This window comes from Herpailurus yagouaroundi, unplaced genomic scaffold (genome assembly GCF_014898765.1).
Source record: "Herpailurus yagouaroundi ecotype Mexico unplaced genomic scaffold, PumYag 142, whole genome shotgun sequence".
Taxonomy (NCBI): Eukaryota; Metazoa; Chordata; class Mammalia; order Carnivora; family Felidae; genus Herpailurus; species Herpailurus yagouaroundi.
In genome coordinates this window covers 50,560,126-50,583,919 of record NW_024412397.1, presented here as the reverse complement: position 1 = coordinate 50,583,919, position 23,794 = coordinate 50,560,126, and the positions used below count along the sequence as shown (strand labels likewise).

Here is a 23,794-nt window from a genome sequence, read left to right as displayed (position 1 = left end):
TAAGTTCCAAAAGCTGCTAATTGACACATTAGAGGGAAGTAGGAACATCCCAGTCCAGAACTAGAGTGAATACAGATGAGACCTGAGTAGTTTCCCTAACTCTGCACTCCTCCTCTCCCGGGTCTCACCTTCCCTTCTTTTCCCCCTCAGCCTGTTTCTCCCTCTGCTGATCTGTCCATCCCTCTCCCTTCCTTCTTAGAGCTTTCCTCTTGTTCTCCCTTCCATTCCTTTTTATGTCCTTAAATATAGAATTAAAATATTTTCAAAAATTTGTTTTGAATACTAGTTTCCATGTTTATCACTTTATATCAAGTGAATTAAGGCTTTTACATATTTTTGGTTCTTTGTCCTCTCCAAAACCACATATCCCCAGACTAACTAAAATCTTTTTCTATAGGAGTATGACCCTCAAACCACCCCCTCCTATGCCTTACCAATCGTTAGGTGACTTTCCTCATCCCAGATCTGATGAATTTGCATAGTTATAGTTTTGCCACTTCTGCAATAATTTGAGGAGAAGCTAACATATATGCAAATGAAATGCAGATTATTTTTTATTTGTTAAAAAACACATAAAATTTCCCATCTTAGCCATTTAAGTGTACGGTTCAGTAGTGTTCAATATATTCACATTGTTTTGCAACTAATCTCCAGAACTCTTTTCATCTTGCAAAACTGAAACACCATACTACTGAAGATTAACTCCTTAATCTTCTCCTCCTTTCCCTGGCAACCACCGTTCTACTTTCTGTCTCTGCATGACGACTTTGGGTACTTCAAGTTTAATCTTACAGTATTTGCCTTTTGTGTCTAGCTGAATTCACTTAGCACAGTGTTCTCAACGTTCATCTATGTTGTCCATGTGTCAATTTCCTTCCCTTTTAAGGCTGAGTAATATTCCATTGTATGTATACACATTTTCTTTATCCATTCATCCACCTGTGGACACTTCAGCTGCTACCATTTGGCTATTGTGAATAATGCTGCTATGAACATAGATGTACAAATATATCTCCAAGAACCCTGATTTCAGTTCTTTTAAGTACATACCTACACGTGGAATTGCTGAATCATACGATAATTCTATTTTTAATTTTTTGAGGAATTGACAAACTGTTTTCCATAATGGTACATACACCATTTTACATTCTTCTCAACAGTGTAAAATGTTTTTTCACATCCTCACTCATACTTATTTTCTGTTTTTTGTTTTGAGTTTTGGGAGATTTTTTTGTTTGCTTGTTTTTGATAGTAGCCATCCTAATGGGTAAGAGATGCTATCTTACTGTGATTTGATTTGCATTTCCCTAGTGATTAATTATGTTGAGCATCTTGTTGTCTGTTTCTTGGCCATTCATATATCTGTTTTGGACAATCTATTCAAGTTCTTTTCCTATTTTAAAATTAGGCTTTTTTGTTGTTGATTTGTAGGAGTCCTTTACGTATTCTGGATGCTAACCCCCTACTAATGATTTGTAAATGTTTTCTCCCATTTCATGGGTTGCTTTTCACTGTTAATTATATCCTTTGCACAGAACTTTTAAATTTTGATGCAGTCCAATTTATTTTTTCCTATTGTTGGCTGTGCTTTTGGTGTCATATCCAAGAAATAATTGTTATATCCAGTAGCAAGCTGTTTGCCTGTTTTCTTATTTTTTTTCTTTATACTTTTTCTTAAACTTACATCCAAGTTAGTTAGCATTTAGTGCAACAATGATTTCAGGAGATTCCAGTGATTCATCCCCTATGTATAACACCCAGTGCTCATCCCAACAAGTGTCTTCCTTAAAGCCTCCTACCCATTTAACCGATCCCTCCACCCAACCCTCCAGCAACCCCTCAGTTTGTTCTCTGTACTTGAGTCTCTTATGTTTTGTCCCCCTCCCTATTTTTATATTATTTTTGCTTCCCTTCCCTTATGTTCATCTATTTTGTATCTTAAATTCCATATATGAGTGAAGTCATATGATATTGGTCTTTCTTTGACTAATTTCGCTTAGCATAATACAATCCACATTGTTGCAAATGGCAAGATTTCATTCTTTTTGGTTGCCAAGTAATACTCCACTGTGTGTGTATACACACACACACACACACACACACACACACACACACACACACACACATATATACATACACACACACCACATCTTCTTTATCCATGCATCCATTAGTGGACATTTGGGCTCTTTCCATACTTTGGCAATCATTGATAGTGCTGCTATAAACGTTGGGGTGCATGTGCCCCTTCGAAACCACACACCTGTATCCCTTGGATAAATACCTAGTAGTGCAATTGCTGGGTCATGGGGTAGTTCTATTTTTAACTTTTTTAGAAACCTCCATACTGTTTTCTAGAGCGGCTGCACCAGTTTGCATTCCCATCAGTGGTGGAAAAGGGTTCCTCTTTCTCCGCATCCTCACCAACACCTGTCGTTGCCTGAGTTGTTAATGTTAGCCATTCCGACTGGCGTTAAGGTGGTAACTCATTGCGGTTTTGATTTATATTTCCCTGATGATGAGTGATGTTGAGCATTTTTTTCATTTGTCTGTTAGCCACCTGGATGTCTTCTTTGGAAAAGTGTCTTTGTGTCTTTTGCCCATTTCTTCACTGGATTATTTGTTTTTTGGGTATTGAGTTTGGTAAGTTCTTTATAGATTTTGGATACTAACCCTTTGTCTGATATATCATTTGCAGATATCTTCTCCCATTCCAATGGTTGCCTTTAGTTTTGCTGATTGCCTGATTTCTTCTAAAAGTTTTATAGTTTTAGCTCTTTCATATAGGTCTTTGATCCCTGTTAGTTTTATGTAGTGTAAGTTAAAGATCCAACTTCATTTTTTGCATGTGTATATCCAGTTTTCCAATACCATCTGTTGAAGAGACTGTCCTTTTCCCATTCAGTGGTCTTGGCACCTTTGTCAAAAATCATTTGACCATAGGCCTTAGGGCTGGACCAGAAGCACAAGGGCATAGTGCTGGGCTCTGTATTCTTATCCCATTGGTACCACATTGTTGTGATTACTGTGGTTTTGTAGTAAGTTTTGAAATCAGCCGTGAGACCTCCAATTTTGTTCTTTTTCAAGGTTGTTTTGGCTATTGAGGGTCCCTTGAGATTCCATATGAATTTAAGGATGGGTTTTTTTTTTTTATTTCTGCTCCAAAAAAATATCATTAGGATTTTGATAGGGATTGCATTAAATCTGTAGATCACTTTCGGTAATATTGACATCTCAACAATATCACATCTTCCAATCCATGAACACAGATGTCTTTCCATTTACTTATCATCTTTACTTTCTTTCAGCAAATGTTGTGTACTTTTTCATGTACAAGTCTTTCACATGCTTGGTTAAATAAACATTTATTCCAAAGTATTTTATTCTCTTTGATGCCATTGTAAATGGAATAGTTTTTTTTTAATTTCCCTTTTAGATCACTATTAGTGTATAGAGAGAACAGATTTTTTAGTTTTTGTATCTGCAACTTTGCTGAATTCACTTATTTCTAACTGTGTGTGTGTGTGTGTGTGTGTGTGTGTGTGTGTGTGTGTGTGTAATCTTTACGGTTCTCTACATTGAAGGTCATGTTGCCTACAGATAATTTTACTTCTTCCTTTCCAACCTGAGTGCCTTTTATTTCTTCTTCTTACCTAATTGCTCTGGCTAGAATTTCCAGTAGTATGTTAAATAAAATGGTAAAGGTGGGCATCCTTGTCTTGTTCTTGAGCTTAGAGGAAAAGCTTTCCATCTCTTACCATTACAGTGTTAGTTGTGGGCTTTTCATATATGGTTCTTACTACATTGAGAACATGTATTACATACATCCTGTTGTAAGGCAGATTTTCCTTCCTCCTTCCAAACTATTTTTCTCTTTCCTCCATAGATTCAATAGCTTTTTTAGCCTCTTCATTTCATTACCTACATTTTGTTTCATTTTCGGATGTGCAAATTTGTCTAATAAAATGTGTCTAATATGTGATCTTTTCTTAAAATTCTAATTCCAGTGTAAAACATATGGTCTTGTATTTGTTTCAGGTGTACAATATAGTGAATCAACAATTCTATACATTACTCAGTGCTCATCATGAGACGTGTACTCTTAATCCCCTTTACCCATTTCACCCCTCCCACCCTCCCACCTCCCCTGTAACCAACCATCTCTTCTCTATAGTTAAGAGTCTGTTTTTTGGTTTATATTTTTTCTTCATTTGTTTTGTTTTTTAAATTCCACATATAAGTGAAATCATACGGTATTTGTCTTTCTCTGACTGGCTTATTTCACTTAGCATTATTTACAATAGCCAAATTATGGAAGCAACCTAAGTGTGCATCAATAGATGAAAGGATGAAGATGTGGCATATATACACAATGGAATGTTCACTATTAAAAGAATGAAATCTTGGGGCGCCTGGGTGGCGCAGTCGGTTAAGCGTCTGACTTCAGCCAGGTCACGATCTCGCGGTCTGTGACTTCGAGCCCGCGTCAGGCTCTGGGCTGATGGCTCGGAGCCTGGAGCCTGTTTCCGATTCTGTGTCTCCCTCTCTCTCTGCCCCTCCCCCATTCATGCTCTGTCTCTCTCTGTCCCAAAAGTAAATAAACGTTGAAAAAAAAAATTAAAAAAAAAAAGAATGAAATCTTACCATTTGCAACATGGATGGATCTGAGGAACATCATCTTAATATTCTCTATTACTGAGTACTTACCACGTTAGGCACTGTCTTGAGCACCACACAACAATCCTGTGAGATGGACATTACCATTGCATTCTTATAGGTAGAGAAACCAAGGCATTCACTCACAGCTAGAAAGTGGCGGTATCAGGATTTAAGTGTAGGCAGCTTGGCTCCAGTCTTTTACTAGACCATATTGCCTTGGGGGGGGGGAGGGGTGCGGTGGAAAAGACTAAGGAAAGGATGCCAGTTTCCAGAATCTTCTTCAAAGAAGACATCGCTGTCAATCTCCTAAAGGTATCCAAAGCAGGGGATACTTTAGTGTAGGTTATTGCAAACTTGGCTACTCCCTAGTGCAGGACATGTGAGCGGCTGCTTCCAAGACTGAGAGCACATATTATCTCGGCTTTATAGAACTAACCAGTAATAAGTGTTTCCTCTATGTTGTATCCTCTGTCCCATCAAGGAAACTGGATTCTTTTCCCCTCAAAGTGTACTTCATGAATCATCTGCATCATCAAAGACAGCTCTGGTTTCTGGGCCCTTATCAAACCTAAAGTGAATCTCTGGTGATGGGCTCCGGAAATTGGCATTTTAAAGAGACTCCTTCAGTGATTCTTACTTTTACTCATTTGAGAACCACTGCTCTGAACAATTGGTTGACCCTCCCAACAATTGGTTGACCCTCCCATCCCACATGGCCACCATGTGAATAGGCATGCCTGCGGAGAGATGTGAGCTGTCTGTGGGGTTTGGGTCAGGCCTGGGTGAAGGATGTACAGCTGTGGCTATGTTGCCTTCCAGGTGCTGCCAGGTTTCTCATTAAGGAGCTGTCCTACCACAATCTGGAACTGGAGAGGAACCGCCTGGAAGAACTGGGAGTTAAACGCCAGTGTGTCTGGCCTTTTATCGTTGTGATGGACGACTCGTGTGTTCTATGGAACATTCACAGTGTTCAGGATCAGACCAGGTAGTATTTGCCAAGCAGTTCTAGGGGAGTATGGCCTAATGCTATGAAGGAGATGCTTTCCTTGGCTTATTATGCATGGAAATAAATGAGAAAGGGACAGCTTTACAGAGCAATTATCCAGAAGACAACCCTCACTAGCACTTTTCTTTAGATATTCACTGTGCCGTTAAATTTCTGGACTATTTCTGCATCATGGCTTTGGTTTGCTATAAAGTCTGTTGAAAGGCACTATGATTTAGAAAGTCCACTAGCTTCTGAATCACACCTGGTTTTTAATCTCAGCTCTGCTTGGTAACCTGCCTGGATGAAAAGGAAAAGTTATTTCATCTCTCTGTCTCAATTCTGTCGTCTGTAAAATTAGGGCTGGGCCCAAATCAGTGGTTCTCCTGGTGAAGGGGCTCCACGAGGACCAGGGAATGTTAAACCTGGAAAAGTCCTATGCAGTAAATGGTCCCTAAATACCAGTAGCACCCCCACTGATGACCTCTCGGCCCTTCCTTCCAGCTCACACACTATGTTTCCACTGTGAATATGAAGCCAGTGACATTCTCAAATACTCCTTTACTATACCAGAATTACAACACTGGGAAGTATACTTGTGTGCTTCTAACCTCTGGCTCCCTTTCTTTGGTAACTTCTTGCTCATTAGTCATTTTGAGTTGGGCTGTTTTTTTCTGTCTTAAAAGTGGTAAGCCCCACCCCCAAAAGACCACTTCCTTAAGTTAGCAGTGACAGGCATCATGAAAACTAGGCTTGACGTCCTTTTCCATTCCAGGCTAATATAAAGTAAGCCAGCTAATTATATCTTTATGGATATTAATAGTGTATAGTAGTGTTATCCCTTCAAAAATGATCCTCTCTCCGGTAATATTTATTGCTCTTATATAAACTAACTTGACATTTCATAGCCAGCCCATGGAAGCAGGAGTTTCCAGTAAGAATGTGTCCTTGAAGAGCGTCTTGCAGCATATTGAAGCAACACCAAAAATCATCCACTACGCAATCCTTGGCATACAGAAATGGAGCAGCAAGCTGACTTCTCAGAGCCTGAAAGCCCCATTCTCTAGGTGCCATGTGCATGACTTCATTCTCCTTAACATAGACTTGACTCAGAATGTGCAGTATGACTTCAACAGGTAAGTCGGGCCTCCTGGGTGCAAGCATTCCAGGCATGTTTGCTTCCGCCCAACAATGACCCCTATAATATGTCTGTTCCTCTGTCAAACCTGAGCATCTCTTTTTATGGACAAGGAGAACTGGGATTACAAACCCCAAAGCCCCCCTTCATCCTCCTTCAAACTGACCCGGACCCTTAAATAATAATAATTACAACATGAAATGCTTAGAAAATGTATTTTAGCCATCTCAGTATTCAGCAAGAACTACAAGAGGGACAAAAACTATTACATCAGTACAGATCAGTGTGGGTGGGTCCTTAACCCATTGAAGGTGAACTCTTCCATCCTCAGACATCAGAAGTTAATCCTTCCCCTAAATGTTAATAAGATCCAGAGATATGGATCCTGTAGGGAGAAGCCAACTGGTGAGAATAAGCAGACTAGCCCTGGTCTTGCCTCCTGAATAAATAATGTCCACATCCTGGAAAATCCAAGATGGCCAAGTGAGGAATGTCAGGAACCATAAAGTCCTCGTACGTCAACCCCCAATCTGTAGCTATTAGAATATTCTGTAGCTATTTCATGGCAGATGATGTTTCATCCTGTTTGCAGCCAGGATTGTTAAACTGGGAGCACCTCTGCATCTCTGTCCCACAAGAATACACAGAATGTGCAGTCAGTCCTGTTTCAGCTCAGGAATACCCAAGGCCTCATGGAATGTCTGGGTCCTAAGTCCTCTCACTTCCTCCTCCTTTTAACTCTGGCCTGTGAGCCCCTGAATTGAGCAGAGTTAAGAGGGTCAGCTCCACAAGAAGGCAAAGTTGATTCTGAGTCTGTCTCCTAACAGACTTTATGTATGTAATTAACATGGCTGGGATGCAGGGGCGCCTGGGTGGCTCAGTAGGTTAAATGTCTGACTCTTGATTTCAGCTCAGGTCATGATCCCAGGGTCGTGGGATCGAGCCCCGCATCAGGCTCTGTACTAAGCATGGAGCCTGCTTGAGATTCCCTCTCCCTCTGCCCTGCTTCGATGCTCACTCCCATGTTCTCATTCTCTCTCTCCGTCTCAGAACAAAACAAAACACAAATATGGCTGGGACGCGACAGGTAGTCAGAGATCTATTATTGTGATTATGATTTAGGTATTTCTGTGAAGATGTTGACTTTAACCTGAGAACAAACAGTAGTGGCCTGCTCATCTGCCGCTTTAATAACTTCAGTCTCATGAAGAAACATGTTCAGGTTGGAGGGCAAAGGGACTTTATCATTAAACCAAAGATTATGGTAAGTTTGCAAGCTTGATTCTACTGTTCTTTGTTATTAGGTACTGGCATTAAGTACTTGCCACTTGACTGGAAAGTGAGATAACACAAGGGAGTCAGTTCTTAATGCCAAATATGCAGTCTGTCTCCTTACTGAGGATTCATCTAGAGTAAAACAAAAGATTTGAAAATTCAACAGATTTACATTTCTTTAGATTTAAGGTTTAACAATTCCTCCATCAAATCTAGTTTCAAACTTAACATTCTATCTTTATAAACTGGCAAAACTAACATTTTTACATTCTTTAATACATAAGAGAAATGTAAATTAAGATGCTTGTCTGGCCCTTTGCCAGTTTTGTTGTTGTTGTTGTTGTTGTTTTAAGAAAGTAAGACCAATCAACACTTATTGAGGGTGAATTCCATGGACCTACCCTTTTCTGTTTAAGACATTTACTGTCTTAATAATTTAATTTATAACATGTGAACTCCCCAGTGCAGCTTAGAAGCCTCTTCGCTTTTATTTTTTGGATGTGCTGGGATGGGACTTAACGTGTCCACGTCCAGCAGCACTGTGAAAGGCTTCCTGTTGGTCCTCACAATGTTGCTAAATGCAGTAACTGTCAAGCCTACATTTCCATTTTCTCCTGCCCTGGCTGTGCATTAAGTGAGACCCAACCTATTCCCAAGGGGGAAAAAAGTCCAGAACCCAAGAAGGACAAACTAACCTCTGAGCCTAGCATCTGTCACTGTGCTACTACTATTTGGGGACCATTAGCGTGCAATGCCATTTTTCCTTGCCCGTTTCATCCAGTGACAGACCTATTTCCCATGATAATCTCGGCTCTGATTTCAGGTGTCAGAGAGCTTAGCACCCATCTTGCCCCTTCAGTATGTCTGTGCTCCCGACAGTGAACACACACTACTGGCAGCCCCTGCGCAGTTTCTCCTGGAGAAGTTCCTTCAGCATGCTTCCTACAAACTCTTCCCCAAAGCCATCCATAACTTCAAGAGTCCTGTGTTGGCCATTGACTGCTACCTTAACATTGGACCAGAGGTAAAGGGAAGAGGGCTGGTATTGTGCTTTTACCCATTTCCATCAATTTCTTTCCCATTTTAGCTCCCATTTGAAAGCTTAAATGGAGACAAAAAAGGAGCCAGTGAATATGCAAAGCTTAGCTCAGAGGTCAGTTCCACTGAGCCTACCTCAGTGACTGTGGACAGAAGCAGTTGCTTGCCGTCCTAAAACGTATCAGACCGTATTATAATCACGTGATGATGCTTCTCCACAAGACACAGTTCAAAGGCACACAGTGTCTTAGCCACTGTTTTAGGCAAAAGAGAAGCTCAGTGACTGCTGGACAATTTAGGGTTATCACAGGAGACCTTTGTAGCTGTCACTTCACCACTTCCCACTCTAGGATTTCTTTCTTTGCCATTGTTTCCTTATTTTGCATTCTTTCTCGTCTCAAATTCCCCATCAGTGTTAGTTTTTGCCACTTGCACCTTTGACCACTGATGGCCTTCAGGACTTTATTTAAGGGCTTCTGCCACGAAGCTTTCCTCTACAATTATTAGTAATATTTTAAAAATATTTAACTGTTCACTAACATCCTCTGTAAATAACTTAAAAGGTATAAAGAAAAAGAATTACTTGTAATGGGAACAGTAACATTTTGGTAAACCGTATTTTAGGTTTTCCTCTTTGTATGTATTATACATACATTCCTCTTTGTATGTATAAAACTCTTAGGTTTTCTTCTTTGTATGTATTAACATATACAATATCTTCAGACTGAAATCCAAATGTATTCAATTCTGGAAACTGATTTTTAAATCAATTTTACTGAAATTTCATAAGAATGAAAATGTAATCTACACCATGAGTTGTAGAAGGTACCTTAAAAACCATTAGTATCTCTAAGTCATGTGTCTAACCCAGGCCTCTAGACTCCTCCACCCCAGGGTCCAGGGTTCAAGATGTTAGACAACACAGTCTCAACACTACTACTAACAGCAACTAACAGTGAATACCTACTAAGTGGTTTACAGTGTTTATTTCATAAAACAGTCCTATGAAACAGATACTGCTATTATTTCGCCAGAGAAACTGAGGTAGGGCAAAATGAAGGAAGCCGCTCAGTGTTACCCAGCTACTAAGCAGAGGAACCAGTATTTGGATCCAAGCCGTCAGGTGCAGTCATTAAGCCATGCCCCTGTTCTCAAGGTCTCCCAACTATCTTACCTCCGTGTAATTTTTATAAAGCTATCTTCTTTACATGAAAGCCATATAGAACTAAATACTTAAAATTATGCACTGCTTGAAGCTTCTGTCTGAAAATTTAAGTGTATTTAAATGAAAAGCTGATTACCTTATTGATGAGAATTTAAAAAAATTAAACATTTCATCCCAAGTGTGCCTTTTTGTGGAAGACCATTTTTCATTTTTACAAAGACATTTAGGTGGAGAGGCCTGTTTCATTTCTTACTACTAATTCTCTCGTAACTGTCCTTTATCAAGAGAAACAAGATGTAAATAGGTTAAAACTTGGCACACTAAATAAAAGAGGTGCAGAATTTAACCAACCTATTTCAGTTTCAATTAAAAAAATGTATGTCCTTTACCTTACCCTGGAATAACTAAATAGGCAGGTACTGACTTATTCAGCTGAAGTGCCGATGTTTTGCCTGCTTTTTGAAATGCCCGTGCTGTCTGCTTGATGATTCCAGGTGGCCATATGCTACATCAGCTCCAGACCCCACTCCAGCAATGTCAACTGTGAAGGGGTGTTTTTCAGTGGACTTCTCTTGTACCTCTGTGACTCTTTTGTAGGTGCTGATCTTCTGAAGAAATTTAAGTTTCTAAAAGGTATACCAAATTTAGTGTCTTTTGTTTGTGAATGCCATTGTTCCTGCTGAACAAAATAGGGAAGTGAGCCAAAAAGCACTTTAATAATCTTTTTTGCCAGTGAACTGAATACCCTGCTTATTTTAAACGAGGGCCATGATTTTCTTAACTGGGGTGTGGGTGGAATCAAGTCCATCATACCAGGACAAAATACAGATAGATGGCCAGAAATGTGACCACATTAAATATGTTTTTACCATTAATTCTAGAAAAGAATGATGCAGTGCAAGAAGAGAAATAATGCTTTTCAAATAATCTCATTGTAATAAAACTCAGCTTAATGAGATGTGATTCTGGTATAGAAGCTAAAGTTGCTTCAACAGGTATGCACTGTACAAAAAGATCTGCCCAAGGACAAACTGCAGATTATGTATCATGAATAATCCTGACAAGATGACCTCTGAAGTCGGTGAACAAAGTATGATCCACCATACTGTGCACAGGCCACTGTGAAAAACAGTACAGAGGTTCCTCAAAAATTTAAAGTAGAATTGGGGCACCTGGGTGGCTCAGTCGGCCGAGCACTGGACTTTGGCTCAGGTCATGATCTCACTGCTCTTGAGTTTGAGCCCCACGTCGGGCTCTGTGCTGACAGCTCAGAGAGAACATTGGTTTTACCATCGGTTACCACAGGGGAAGGGGAGATTTTTCACTTTACACTCTTAACTTTTGAATCTGATAACTCAAAACTTGAGTTTATTTTTGAACTCAAATAAGATGAAAATTATAATGAGCAGTTGTGACAGGTACTTACCTATATGTTGGTTCTCAGATGTGTCAGCTTAGAGGACATAATCAGAAAAAGATGATAGGCTCTTCGTAATTTCAATCCCTGAACCTAAGATGCACTTCTGCCTTTTTTTCTGAAGGTGCTACCCTGTGTGTCATCTGCCAAGACAGAAGCTCCTTACGCCAAACAATTGTCCGCTTAGAGCTGGAGGATGAGTGGCAGTTCCGCCTCCGAGACGAGTTTCAAACTGCTAACAGCAGTGATGACAAGCCCCTCTACTTTCTTACTGGCCGCCACGTATGACCTTTCGGAGACACCAAAAATAGGAAAGGGATGCCTAGGTGGGGTGGGGCAGAAACATTTATTTGGGGTTTTTTTTCCTTTAAAGTACAATCACTGTGGAGCAAAGTGCAACATATTTGTTCTCCAAAGAAATCCGCCCCTCCAACCCCAATCTGAGGCAGGTCTCTGGGGTATCACTCTCTTTCAGTTCCACTCTTGGGACCTTCAATTCAGGTTAACTCCACCCTAGGCAGTTATGCAATTACTTAAGACATGGTCTGCCATGGGAGCCTGAGGAGGGTGTACTTTGGAGAAATAACGTGGAGTTTGCATTGTTTTTTCTACTATACTGTGTTAGGGGGAAAACGGACTCTCAGCATTAGCTAGCCTGAATGTGTTACATGAGACTCACACCACTGGTGTGGAATTAAATGAAGATTAACGTTTGAGGCCTGAACCCTCAGTTTCTCTTCAGATCTGTACTTTGGTACAGTACTACTCAGGGGTCTGAAATGATAGAATGTAGAAGATATTTGTATTTTAAAAAAAAAGTAGCTTTGTCTTTCTCTGTGCAGTGTTAGTTTAAGATTTATAATCTTATATGTATTGAAACCTTTGGCAAAATTTCCACACGAGTTAAAAGTTTACTATTTAAACTGAACAAACAAATCGGTAAATGCAGAGCAGGCACTGTATGCATTTATGCAGCTTCTCCTTGCTGAAATTCCTTTGGTTTTTTTCATTCTTTAAAAACCTTTCCAGTCTCTAAGCACACTATGTCTATGAGAATATGGAACAGAGTTTAAACTTGTACAAGGAAAACCTAATTCAGTAGTTGAGCCAATTAAGAAGCTTTCAGCAGTCACCCCATACCCACCCTGTTTGGTTGGGATTAAGCAGTTGGCACCAGCAAAGCTAAATGTCAGGCTCTGGTTCTGTGTGGAATGGAACTAGTTTGTTTCTTTTCATGGCCTCAAGCAAAGCTTCCTTTAATAAAAAATACACTGAATAAATATCAGCTACCTTATATAGACAACAACACAAAAACGGCTGAAATGGGAAACAGAGCCATAGAAAGACCACTGTTTTAATCTTACCAGTGATTCTTTTGTGAGGAGTAAGAAAGATTCCACTAAAAGTCTCTGACTCACTAAAATCGGTAGGGGGTGTTTTTTCAGTACCAACAGTGTAAGTTTCTCACCATGTATTTTAATCAAACCCAGACTTTTAGAAAACGTTCTAGAACAAATGAAGTCCTTTGGAAGTTTGTGCTTAAATTACTCTAGTTCTCATCATTCAACAATTTGACATTTTTCTCATGAGCCCACACATACCACTTAAAATGGCCATTTTTACTTGAATTGAAGTCTTACTAATGGCCTGAAACTACTGAGAGGTGGCTGACTCAGCCTGCATTTACTTAGAACAAATAACGTTAACTGACCAGCTTTATTAGCTTGTGATAACAAGGAGTTTACAGTAGTGAAAAAATGGAATGTGCTAATCTGAAAATGGTTTGCAGATCTCTTGGTTTTAATATAGCTTACGATGCTTTAAATGTATTTTGAAATGAACAATTCCTTTAAACCCCATTTTAAATTCTCCTTCAACGAGGATCTGCCTTATGTATACTTTAAAAATACTCATAATTTCAGTACAGAATTTTTGGTAAAGAGGTACGTTTTGAAGCAGGTTGATTTAGATATGAATGTATTTCAATTGTTCCTGTTTTGTTGAAAGGGCCTAATGCAGAGGATATCAAGAAACCCACTGTGCAATATTCCAATATTTATAGGGCAAATAAAATACTTGAAATAATCCCAAAACACTTGTAACTGGGGCAGATGGCCTCTCAGGGTTTCTTCTGGCTTTATGGCTTCAAAGTCTTTATAAAGTGTGTTTTTTTAAAGTAGTAACCTTAGATGCAGGTACTCCGTATTAGGGCTGTACTCTGAAAAATCAAATGATTGTGATCTCTTAAATACTATTAAACCCTGTGGAAGAAAAATGCCAGAACAAAGCCAAAGACCATCACCCCAAAGATGGAGAACTCAAACTGACCTGCCTATTCTTCTCAATGCCTATCTTACTAAGGTTTGGATCTTTTAAAATCATCTTATCAGTATAATTCCTTAGAGAACATTAGGTCCTTCTCCTTTAAGGATAAAATTGCACAAGCACAGGACACCATGATTTGTTAATACATACCTTGGTGTGTTCAACTTCAAGCCTTGCCATCCTTTAAAACATTGTGGTATGAATGTGTTTGCTAGGCCTGCATAATAATTGATCTATAGACCTGTTGAACCTTGCCATGGATGACAGTTCACACAGGTTAATACTGAATGTAAACTAAAATTAGAATAAGAATTGTTGTATTCAATTATTTTGGCTGTAATTTATGCAACTGCTTTTTGTGATTCTTAGCAAAGGAAGCACCTGTGTTACCTTATTACTGTAAAATTTTCTTAACCAAAATTTGGTGAATTACACTAGTCGGTCTACCTCACATTTTGTTTATGATTCTAAATTGTCTTTTAAGTTGTGTCTACCGTATGTTGTCTTTTCATTTAATTTGGTGAATGTATTAAAATTCTCTCCCATCCCCTTAAACAGGAAAAGTGTTTTCTTTACCCTGATTTTCTGGTATGTCCAAAAAAGACTGGAAGTCCACAGATCATAGGCTGGATGACTCTAAGATTCAACTATTCTCACCTAACAGTTCAAGAAAGTGTTAAATAAATACTTGTTGAGTGAAAAGCTGTAGCTTATACAAAGAAGATGTACACACATATAAAGTATCCACACATCATGCCCATTTGCAGAGTTCCATATTATGGATGACAGATCTTACAAATGATGACTATTAAGGAGGCATTAGAAATATTCATAGTATAACCCCAATCTTTTATAGATGGCAACTGTATTCATTTTGGTGTCCTTAGAAACAGAACTTTGGGTTGCTAGAACTGTGTAGTATGACATGAGGTGTTCATCTCCATTTCCAAACTACCTAAAGAATAACTTTGTTATTTCAGAAAAATGGCTTTCAGTTCTATTAAGTAAAGAGTGCTAGCATAGTAGACTTTGCTACAGAACCATGAAAACTCTCTTCTAGGGGTGTCTGGGTGGCTCAGTTAAGTGGCCGACTCTTGATTTTGGCTCAGGAACTCACAGTTCGTAAGAGCGAGTCCTGGGTCGGGCTCTGCACTGACAGTGTGGAGCCTGCTTGGGATTCTCTCTCTCTCCCCCTCTTCCCCTGCTCCTGCTTGCACACACTCTCTCAAGCTTTAAAACAAAACAAAACACACTCTCTCAAGCTTTAAAACAAAACAGAAACACTCTTCTAGGCCAACGACCCCTGGCTGTTACCTCAGGAGAGACGATAATAAACATTTGTTGAGTGTGGTGACAGATTTGGGAGCAAGCAGAAACTGCCAGAGATCCACTACATACTCCAAAGCAGCTGCTCCGTTGGAAAGACTTAAAGCTGTGGATCTGATTGCTATTCCTTTGGATTCAACTACCTAAAGCTGGAATAACTTTCAGTTTATTCCAGGAAACAAATATCCCTCAGGCCTCTCTTTAGTCATGGAACCTGGCCCTTAAGCTTTCTCCAGGTCTAGGAGAATTCTGCCCTAGCACTGAAACCCTGGTTTCACTGAAAGAAACCATCACTAAAGATATTTCAGTAAGGGCCTCTGAGGCCAAGGGTTAAAGCCATTCATTCACACAATAAATTCCTTCTGCTCTTAACTTTCAAGTGCTGAGCTAAGGAAAGCATCTACTTCAGTGACTATGACAAAAGATGAAATAAGTTCTAAGAAAAAAAGCAAGTTGTTTTCTGACCACTTCTTTGTTCTGTAAGTAGTCCAGTGTATTTTATTTTTACTAGAATGGTATGGCAGGAGGAGGGGTTATTATAAGACAGTTATCTTCCCTTTATCTGCCCAAAGGCCCAAGAGCCATGAGAATAGGTCAAAGACATACATATGTCTACCTTCCATAAATCAAATCAGCAACCGTAACTCCTGGTGACATATGGTTAGGCAGGTCTCTATCTGTGTTCCTATCCAGACACCCTAGCTGGGCAGCCACGCAATGTAAGCAAGAACAATTAAAATATCAATGCATGTCTATTATACTTACTGTCCTTAAGATAGTCATACTTCACCCAATGGTAAAATATTGATTTTTTAATAATTCTTGCAAAATAAAAACACTGCACGTCCTCGTAAACAAGGGCATAACCCACAAAACCTTGTGGTTCCTGTCTATACTTGTAGTTTCTAGAACATCTATACAGCAGGTATTTTTATAATGAACCAACAACTATTCAAGGGCAGCTGACAAATTCATAGGCATCTTTAGATCATCACAATTACAGAATCAACTTATTTTGAAGTTTGACTGTGGCCATTAGTGGATACTCACAGTGTCCATTACTGCCTCCACCACTCTGAAAAGACCACTCTTCTTTTTCTAGTGTCACTCTTCAGCCTTCAATTGTGATATGACAGTGCTGACCATTCTTGATTCTTGAAACTCTTCCTTTGGTTTCTACCACTCTCTTCTGATCCTCTGACCTCTTCCCAGGCACTCTTCTTCAAGACTCTTAAATGATGGTATTCCTCACAACTCTCTCCTACCATGTCATTTTACAAACCTCAGGGTGGGGACATCTCCTCTAAACCTCTGAATAATTATTAAATTTCCTTAGTTCAAACTTCTCTCAAACTCTAGATCAACATATCCAATTATATACCAAACAGGTGTCTCCCCTTGGAGATTCTGCAACCATGTCAAAATCTTTACCAAAATTGAGCTCATCCTTCCTAGTCCAATTCTCCCAGTAATTCTCCAGTATTCCCTTCTGAGCCAATCCATCTATTCAGTTACTCAAAATTCCAAATTACCCTAAATTCTTTGCCATGATCCTTCTCTGGCCAGTTATCAACTCTTTCGATTCTTCCATTTTGTCTCCTCAAAGTTTATCTGTTTCCTCATCTTCCTCAACACATCATAACTTTAGTTCAGTGTTTCAACATTTTTCACCCAGACTCCTATAAAGCAGTCTCTTAATCTCTAAATTCCAGATTCTTCACTTGAGTTGTCATGACAAATAAAATAATGCAGCACTATATTAAAGGTGTGACACATAGCAAACACTCAAAAGTTAGATGTTACTAATACTATTCTTACAGAAACACCTAGATTGTAAAAGTTATTTGAGGGGCTGTTTCTTCAATATAAACATGAAAACAGTCTTCCTAGTAATTGTAACATTTAAACCAACCAAAAGATCTATATTCTCTACTCCCAGGTCCCCTAGAAAACACCAACTCTGGCTCCCCAAAGCAGCATACCATGTTTCTATGCAAACTGGATCTGTATTATGAGATTAACAGTTAATAGAGCATCTATACTATACACAAAAATTGCATGCTCTTTTTAAAAAGTTACAGTCCCTGTCAGGCAAATGATGACACCAGGGGTGACTGTAAGAGTTTAAAGTTCAAAGGCAAGGGAGTGTCAAAAGTCAGACCATTATGATGAGTCAAAGGGAAATATTTACACCCCTACAAAGAAGAGTACAGAGCCTTATACCACTCTATAAATGTGAAAAGCATACATCTATAGGGGGATAAAATACACACCTGATAATTTAAAGCTCTAAATTTCAGCTGGTTTTTAATGAAGATATGATTATCATTTCAGCTCATAAAAATAATCTATGTTAGACCATAGTGGTGCTTCATTTTTGGGCTATGGCTCTTTCTTCAAAAGATCAGAATATTTCCATGTTAGGATTTTGCTTTTTGAAGACCAAGTTCAGAATTGTTACTGACATACTGATCCTTTGGCAAAATGGTGAAACTTTTAAGAAGCCACTATTTTAATTCTATTTTAAGGTATCAAATTTAACTCCCTGAAAAAGCACAAATGACAACACACTGTCATCACATTTATCACTTAGAAAAAGCTATCAAGTATTTTATTATTTTATTCTACATTATATACAAGGTCATAAAAGGCCACAGCAGTTTTTCAACATATAAACCCTTTAAAGTAGAGGGCACTATGAAGGATAGACAAGTATCAAAATGAAGTCCAGTAACGCAGGCATATACTCAGTGTAGTATTTCTGAGGAATAACAAAGCAGATACCAAGTCATCCATAGTTAGCTTACAACTATTCCACAGGTTTTTATAAAACCTCTTTGGGATCTGTTACTAGCCTAAGTGTACCCAATTAACATTTATTTTAAGAAATAAAACCAGAATGAAAGAATAATACACTTTAGAGGGTATTTTCTAATTCTAGTCACTACAATAAAGCTCTCCAAGAAGGAAAGCCTCTATTCTATACCACCTTCCACTTCCTCCTGCATCGAGAATAGGAAAGAAAGAAATGGAAGAAAATGCTCAATATTCCAAATTCTTCCTGCTTATTTGGAACTTTGCTTTTTTGCAGGGGTTCCTTCAAAATGTATTTCAGACCCTTTAACAATTAGCTTTGAATTCCTAAATAGGCAATATTGCACCCTCCTTGAATAGTAACTCAAAAACATTGTTTTCCGCTCTGTAAAAATACAATCTTTAAAACTATAACTGGTATCAGCAGATCAATATAAAAAAATACAGTACCAAGCTACACTGGTATATTTCCATATTAAGAACTTCAAAATATACTTATCACTGAGACCATAGTCCTTGCATTAGTTTTCAGTCCACTATGAACAATTATCTGCTGCATGTAAACATGTCTAAATAACTATAGATAAAATACATCAATCATAAATTTCTGTAAAAGATAATAAAATATCTTCTTTAAAAAACAAAACAATAATAAGCTATTACTGCATTGTTTCCAATTTTATGAAAATGGAACAACCTTATGGTTGTTGCCAGTCCTGAGTTCATTGTAATAAAAATGGCCCTAGTTCCTGGTTAAAGTCAGCAACCAATCCATTCTCTTCAGTAGATGTCTTCTAGTACTGCAAGCAAGAGGCAAGAATTTGTTTTAAGTGTTATTTTGTCCATTAATAAAATTATATACCAGAAACTGACCAGTGCCACAGTACTGTGTTGCAAAGAGTTTTCCATCAGGAGTGGGATCTGAGAAAGCAATTTCTTCTTTACTCAAATATGAGCCATATATAAAGTTACTCCTATTAAAAAAAAAAGGGGGGGGTGTGAAAGGGTAAAAAAAAAAAATTAATATTTTTATCATTAAAATTGGAAAAACCTGTCAAATACAATTTGACCAGAAAGACTTTTCAGGTAATGTTTATGTTCTAAAAATCATTGAAAATAACTGTTCACATAGATTATTAATAATGTGAGGTAAGGGGCGCCTGGGTGGCGCAGTCGGTTAAGCGTCTGACTTCAGCCAGGTCACGATCTCGCGGTCCGGGAGTTCGAGCCCTGCGTCAGGCTCTGGGCTGATGGCTTGGAGCCTGTTTCCGATTCTGTGTCTCCCTCTCTCTCTGCCCCTCCCCCGTTCAAGCTCTCTCTCTGTCCCAAAAATAAATAAACGTTGAAAAAAAAAAAATTAAAAAAAAAAATAATGTGAGGTAAAAAAATTTTTAGGATGGGAATGCAAGCTAGTGCAGCCATTGTGGAAAACAGTATGGAGGTTCCTCAAAAAACTAAAAATAGAACTACCCTACGACCCAGCAATTGCACTCTAGGTATTTATCCAAGGGCTACAGGTATGCTGATTTGAAGGGACACATGCACCCCAATGTTTATAGCAGCACTATCAACAATAGCCAAAGTATGGAAAGAGCCCAAATGTCCATCAATGGATGAATGGATAAAGAAGAGGTGGTATATATATACAATGGGGTATTACTTGGCAATCAAAAAGAATGAAATCTTGCCATTTGCAATTATGTGGATGGAACTGGAGGGTATTATGCTAAGTGAAATTAGAGAAAGACAAAAATCACATGACTTCACTCATATGAGGACTTTAAGAGACAAAACAGATGAACATAAGGGAAGGGAAACAAAAATAATATAAAAACAGGGAGGGGGACAAAACAGAAGAGACTCATAAATATGGAGAACAAACTGAGGGTTACTGGAGGGGTTGTGGGAGAGGGGATGGGCTAAATGGGGAGGGGCACTAAGGAATCTACTCCTGAAATCATTGTTGCCCTATATGCTAACTGATTTGGATGTAAATTTTAAAACTTTATTAAATTAAAAAAAATTTTTTTAGGAAAGCAACAACGGTTTTAAAAACATTTACTCAACACCTTTTCATGATAAAAACACTCAACAAATCAGAGTAGAAGGAACTTTCTCAACCTGATAAAGAGCTTCAGAGAATAACATTAAAGTTAATGTGAAGACTGAAAAGTGTCCCCCAGAGATCAGGAACAAGTTAAGGCTATCTGTGTTTGCACCTCTTCCATTCAATAGTGTACTTAACTGCAGGCTCTAGTCAGGGCAAGTAGACAAGGAAAAGGAACTAAAAACCAGATCAGGAAGGAAGAAGTAAAAAACTCTCTTTTTGGACACTTTTGGATGATCTTATATATACAAAAATCCTAAGGAATTCACACACAAAAAATATTAGATCTAATTAAAAAGGAGTTCTGCAAGGTTGCAGGATACAAGATCAAGATTAAAAAATTAATTGGGGGTGCGCCTGGGTGGCTCAGTCAGTTGAGCGTCTGACTTCGGCTCAGGTCATGATCTCATGGCTCGTGAGTTCAAGCCCCACATCAGGCTCTGTGCTGACAGCTCGGAGCCTGGAGCCTGCTTCTGATTCTGTGTTTCCCTCTCTGTCTGCCCCTCCCCTGCTCTGTCTCTCTCTCTCTCTCTCTTTCAAAAATAAGTAAACATTAATAAAATTAAAAAATTAATTGGGGCGCCTGGGTGGTTCAGTCCGTTAAATATCTGACCTCAGCTCAGGTCATGATCTTGTAGTTTCTGAGTTTGAGCCCCTCATCGGGCTCTGTGCTGACAGCTCAGAGACTGGAGCCTGCTTCAGATTCTATCTCTCCCTCTCTGCCCCTCCCCTGCTTGTGCAAAAAACGAATAAACATTAAAAAAATTTTTTTAATTAATTAGATTTCTATATACCTGAAATTAACTATCTCAGGAGTAAGTTTAACAAAAGAAGTGTAAAACCTGGAAACTTAAATAAAGAGAAAGATAACCCGTGTTTATGAATCAGATCTATGGCTGCTTTTGCAGAAATTAACAAACTGGTGTCCTAAAACTCATATGGAAGTGGAAAAGTCATTGAATAGTCAAAAGAATCTTAAAAAAGAACAAAACTGAAGAAGTCACACTTCCTTATTTTACAATATACTACAAAGCTACAGAATTGAAAACAGTGTGCTCCTGGCATAAGAACAGATCAATGGAATAGAATTGAAGACTCCAGATATAAAACCCTGACAATCAATGATTTCAGACATGGGTGCAGAGACCATTTGATGGAAAAGACCAGTCTATTTAACAAATGGTGCTGGGACAACTGGATATCCATATAAAAAAAAAAAAATGAGTTTGGGGGCTCCTGGGTGCCTCAGGTAAGCATCCAACTTCAGCTCAGGTCATGGTCTCACGGTTCCGTGAGATCGAGCCCCATGTCGAGCTCTGTGCAGACAGCTCAGAACCTGGAGCCTGCTCCAGATTCTATGTCTCCCTCTTTCTGTGCCTCTCCCCTGCTCATGCTCTCAAAAATAAACACTAAAAAAAATTTAAAAAAAAAAAAAAAAAAAAGAATGAGGTTGGATCTCATCTCACATCATACATAAAAATTAACTTAAAATGAATCAAAGACCTAAATGTAAGAACTAAACTAATGAACTCTTAAGGAAAATATAGGTATAGATCTTTGTGGCCTTGCATTAGGAAATGGCTTCTTAGGACACCAAAAACACAAATGACAATAGAAAAAGATATATAATTTGGAGTTCAAAATTAAAGACTTTTGTGCTTCAAAGCACATAAAAAAGATGAAAAGACAGCTATGAAATGGTGGAAAATACCTGCATGCCCATCAACTGGGTTGAAGAGATAAAGAAGATGTGGTATATATACACAATGGAACATTACTTAGCTATTAAATGAACGAAATCTTGCCATTTGCAACAATGTGGATGGAGCTAGAGTGTACTGTGCTGAATGAAATAAGTCAGTCAGAGAAAGACAAATACCGTATGATTTCACTCATATGTTGAATTTAAGAAACAAAACAGAAAAATATGGGGGGGGGATGGGAGGAGGCAGAGAAAGGAAAACAAACCATAAGAGACTCTTAAACATGGCGAACAAACTAAGGGTTGATGGAGGGAGGAGGGTGGGGGATGGGCTAGTGGGTGATGGGTATTAAGAAGAGCACTTGTTATGATGAGCACTGGATATTATATGTAAATGATGAATCACTGAATTCTGCTCCTGAAACCAATACTACACTATATGTTAACTAAAATTTAAATAAAAATTTGAAAAAAAAAAAAAAATTTGGAGATCATATATCTGATAAGGGACTTGTCTCCAGAATATATAAAGAACTATTATAAAGAACAATGGACACAGGATCTGAATAGGCATTTCTCTAAAAAATATATATAAATGGCCAATAAGCACATGAAAAGATGGTGAACATCATTAGTCATTAGGAAAATGTAAATCAAAACCAAAACAAAATATCACTCCACACTCATTAGGATAGCTAAAATTATGACAGGTGTTGGTGAGGATATGGAGCCTGTTATGTGACTGGAGGGACTGTAAAATAGTGTAGCTGCTTTGATAAATGAACAGTTTGGCGGCTCCTCAAAATGTTACACAAACAGTTACCATATGGCCCAACAATTCTACTCCTAGGTATATACCAAGAGAAATAAAAACGTGCAAACCAATTACCAAGAAATAAAAACACACAAAAATTTGTACATGAATGTTCATAGATTATTCATAGCAGCCAGAAAGTATAACCAACCCAATGTCCATCAACTGATGACTGGATAAATGAAATGTGGTGGTATATGCATACAATGGGGTATTATTTGGCAATAAAAAAAGGGATGAAGCACACAGATACACGCTACAACATGGATGAACCTTGAAAACATGCTTAGTAAAATAAACCAGTCACAAAAGGTCATATATTATAGGAATCCATTTATATGAAATGTTCAGAATAGGCAAATTCATTCAGATAGAAAAGTACATTAGTGATTGTAAGAAGGTGGGGGAGAGGGAAATGGGGAGTGATTTCTAACAGGTGTGGGTTGTGGGGGGACAGTGATGGAAATGTTCTGGAATTGGAAAGTGATGATGGTTGCACAGCCTTCTGAATATACTAAAACCCACTGACTGTATAGATGAATTTTATGCTACGTAATTACAGCTCAATACGGCTGTTTTTAACAACAAAAAAATTGTTTTATTAGCCAGGATACAGACTATTAGAATTTTCACACTGTAATCTTAAAGGAGGGGCAGGGAGCCCGGGTGGCTCAGTTGGTTAAGCATCTGACTTCGGCTTTGCGCTGATGGTGAAGAGCCTGCTTGGGATTCTCTCTCTCTCTCTCTGTCTCTCTGTCTCTCTCTCTCTGCCCCTCCCCCACTTGTGCTCGCTCTTGCTCTAAGTGAATAAACTTAAAAAAAATTTAAAGATAAATAAAACTGCTTTTCATTTAAAAAAACAAAGGAAGGGCAATGCCCTCATATTTAGGACTAGTATTTCAGCAGCTGCATTTTCCAGGTTTAGTTTTTAAAGAGCTAGAAATATACCTGCCTGCACTCATCATGAAAAGTGTGGGTAGGCCTGAGCCCTCCTGGATCATTATTCACAATAAAATAAGGGGGAAGAGA

The 23,794-nt window shown here is 38.5% G+C and overlaps 2 protein-coding genes across 9 annotated transcripts in view; one reads left to right on the top strand and one right to left on the bottom strand.

Annotated features, from left to right (window-relative positions):
• Nucleotides 1–14,557, top strand: part of GREB1L (GREB1 like retinoic acid receptor coactivator) — a 283,415-nt gene extending 268,858 nt beyond the window's left edge. For all 6 annotated transcript variants that reach the window (XM_040479257.1, XM_040479256.1, XM_040479255.1 and 3 more), the window contains 6 exons: nucleotides 5,479–5,644; nucleotides 6,553–6,780; nucleotides 7,905–8,046; nucleotides 8,881–9,081; nucleotides 10,755–10,893; nucleotides 11,802–14,557. In XM_040479257.1, the coding sequence (XP_040335191.1) occupies nucleotides 5,479–5,644; nucleotides 6,553–6,780; nucleotides 7,905–8,046; nucleotides 8,881–9,081; nucleotides 10,755–10,893; nucleotides 11,802–11,965 (1,040 nt within the window). In that variant the 3' untranslated portion in view covers nucleotides 11,966–14,557. The remainder of the gene's footprint in view (nucleotides 1–5,478; nucleotides 5,645–6,552; nucleotides 6,781–7,904; nucleotides 8,047–8,880; nucleotides 9,082–10,754; nucleotides 10,894–11,801) is intronic.
• A 3,347-nt stretch (nucleotides 14,558–17,904) lies between these two features.
• Nucleotides 17,905–23,794, bottom strand: part of ESCO1 (establishment of sister chromatid cohesion N-acetyltransferase 1) — a 76,446-nt gene continuing 70,556 nt past the window's right edge. For all 3 annotated transcript variants that reach the window (XM_040479249.1, XM_040479251.1, XM_040479250.1), the window contains one exon: nucleotides 17,905–19,116. In XM_040479249.1, the coding sequence (XP_040335183.1) occupies nucleotides 18,969–19,116 (148 nt within the window). In that variant the 3' untranslated portion in view covers nucleotides 17,905–18,968. The remainder of the gene's footprint in view (nucleotides 19,117–23,794) is intronic.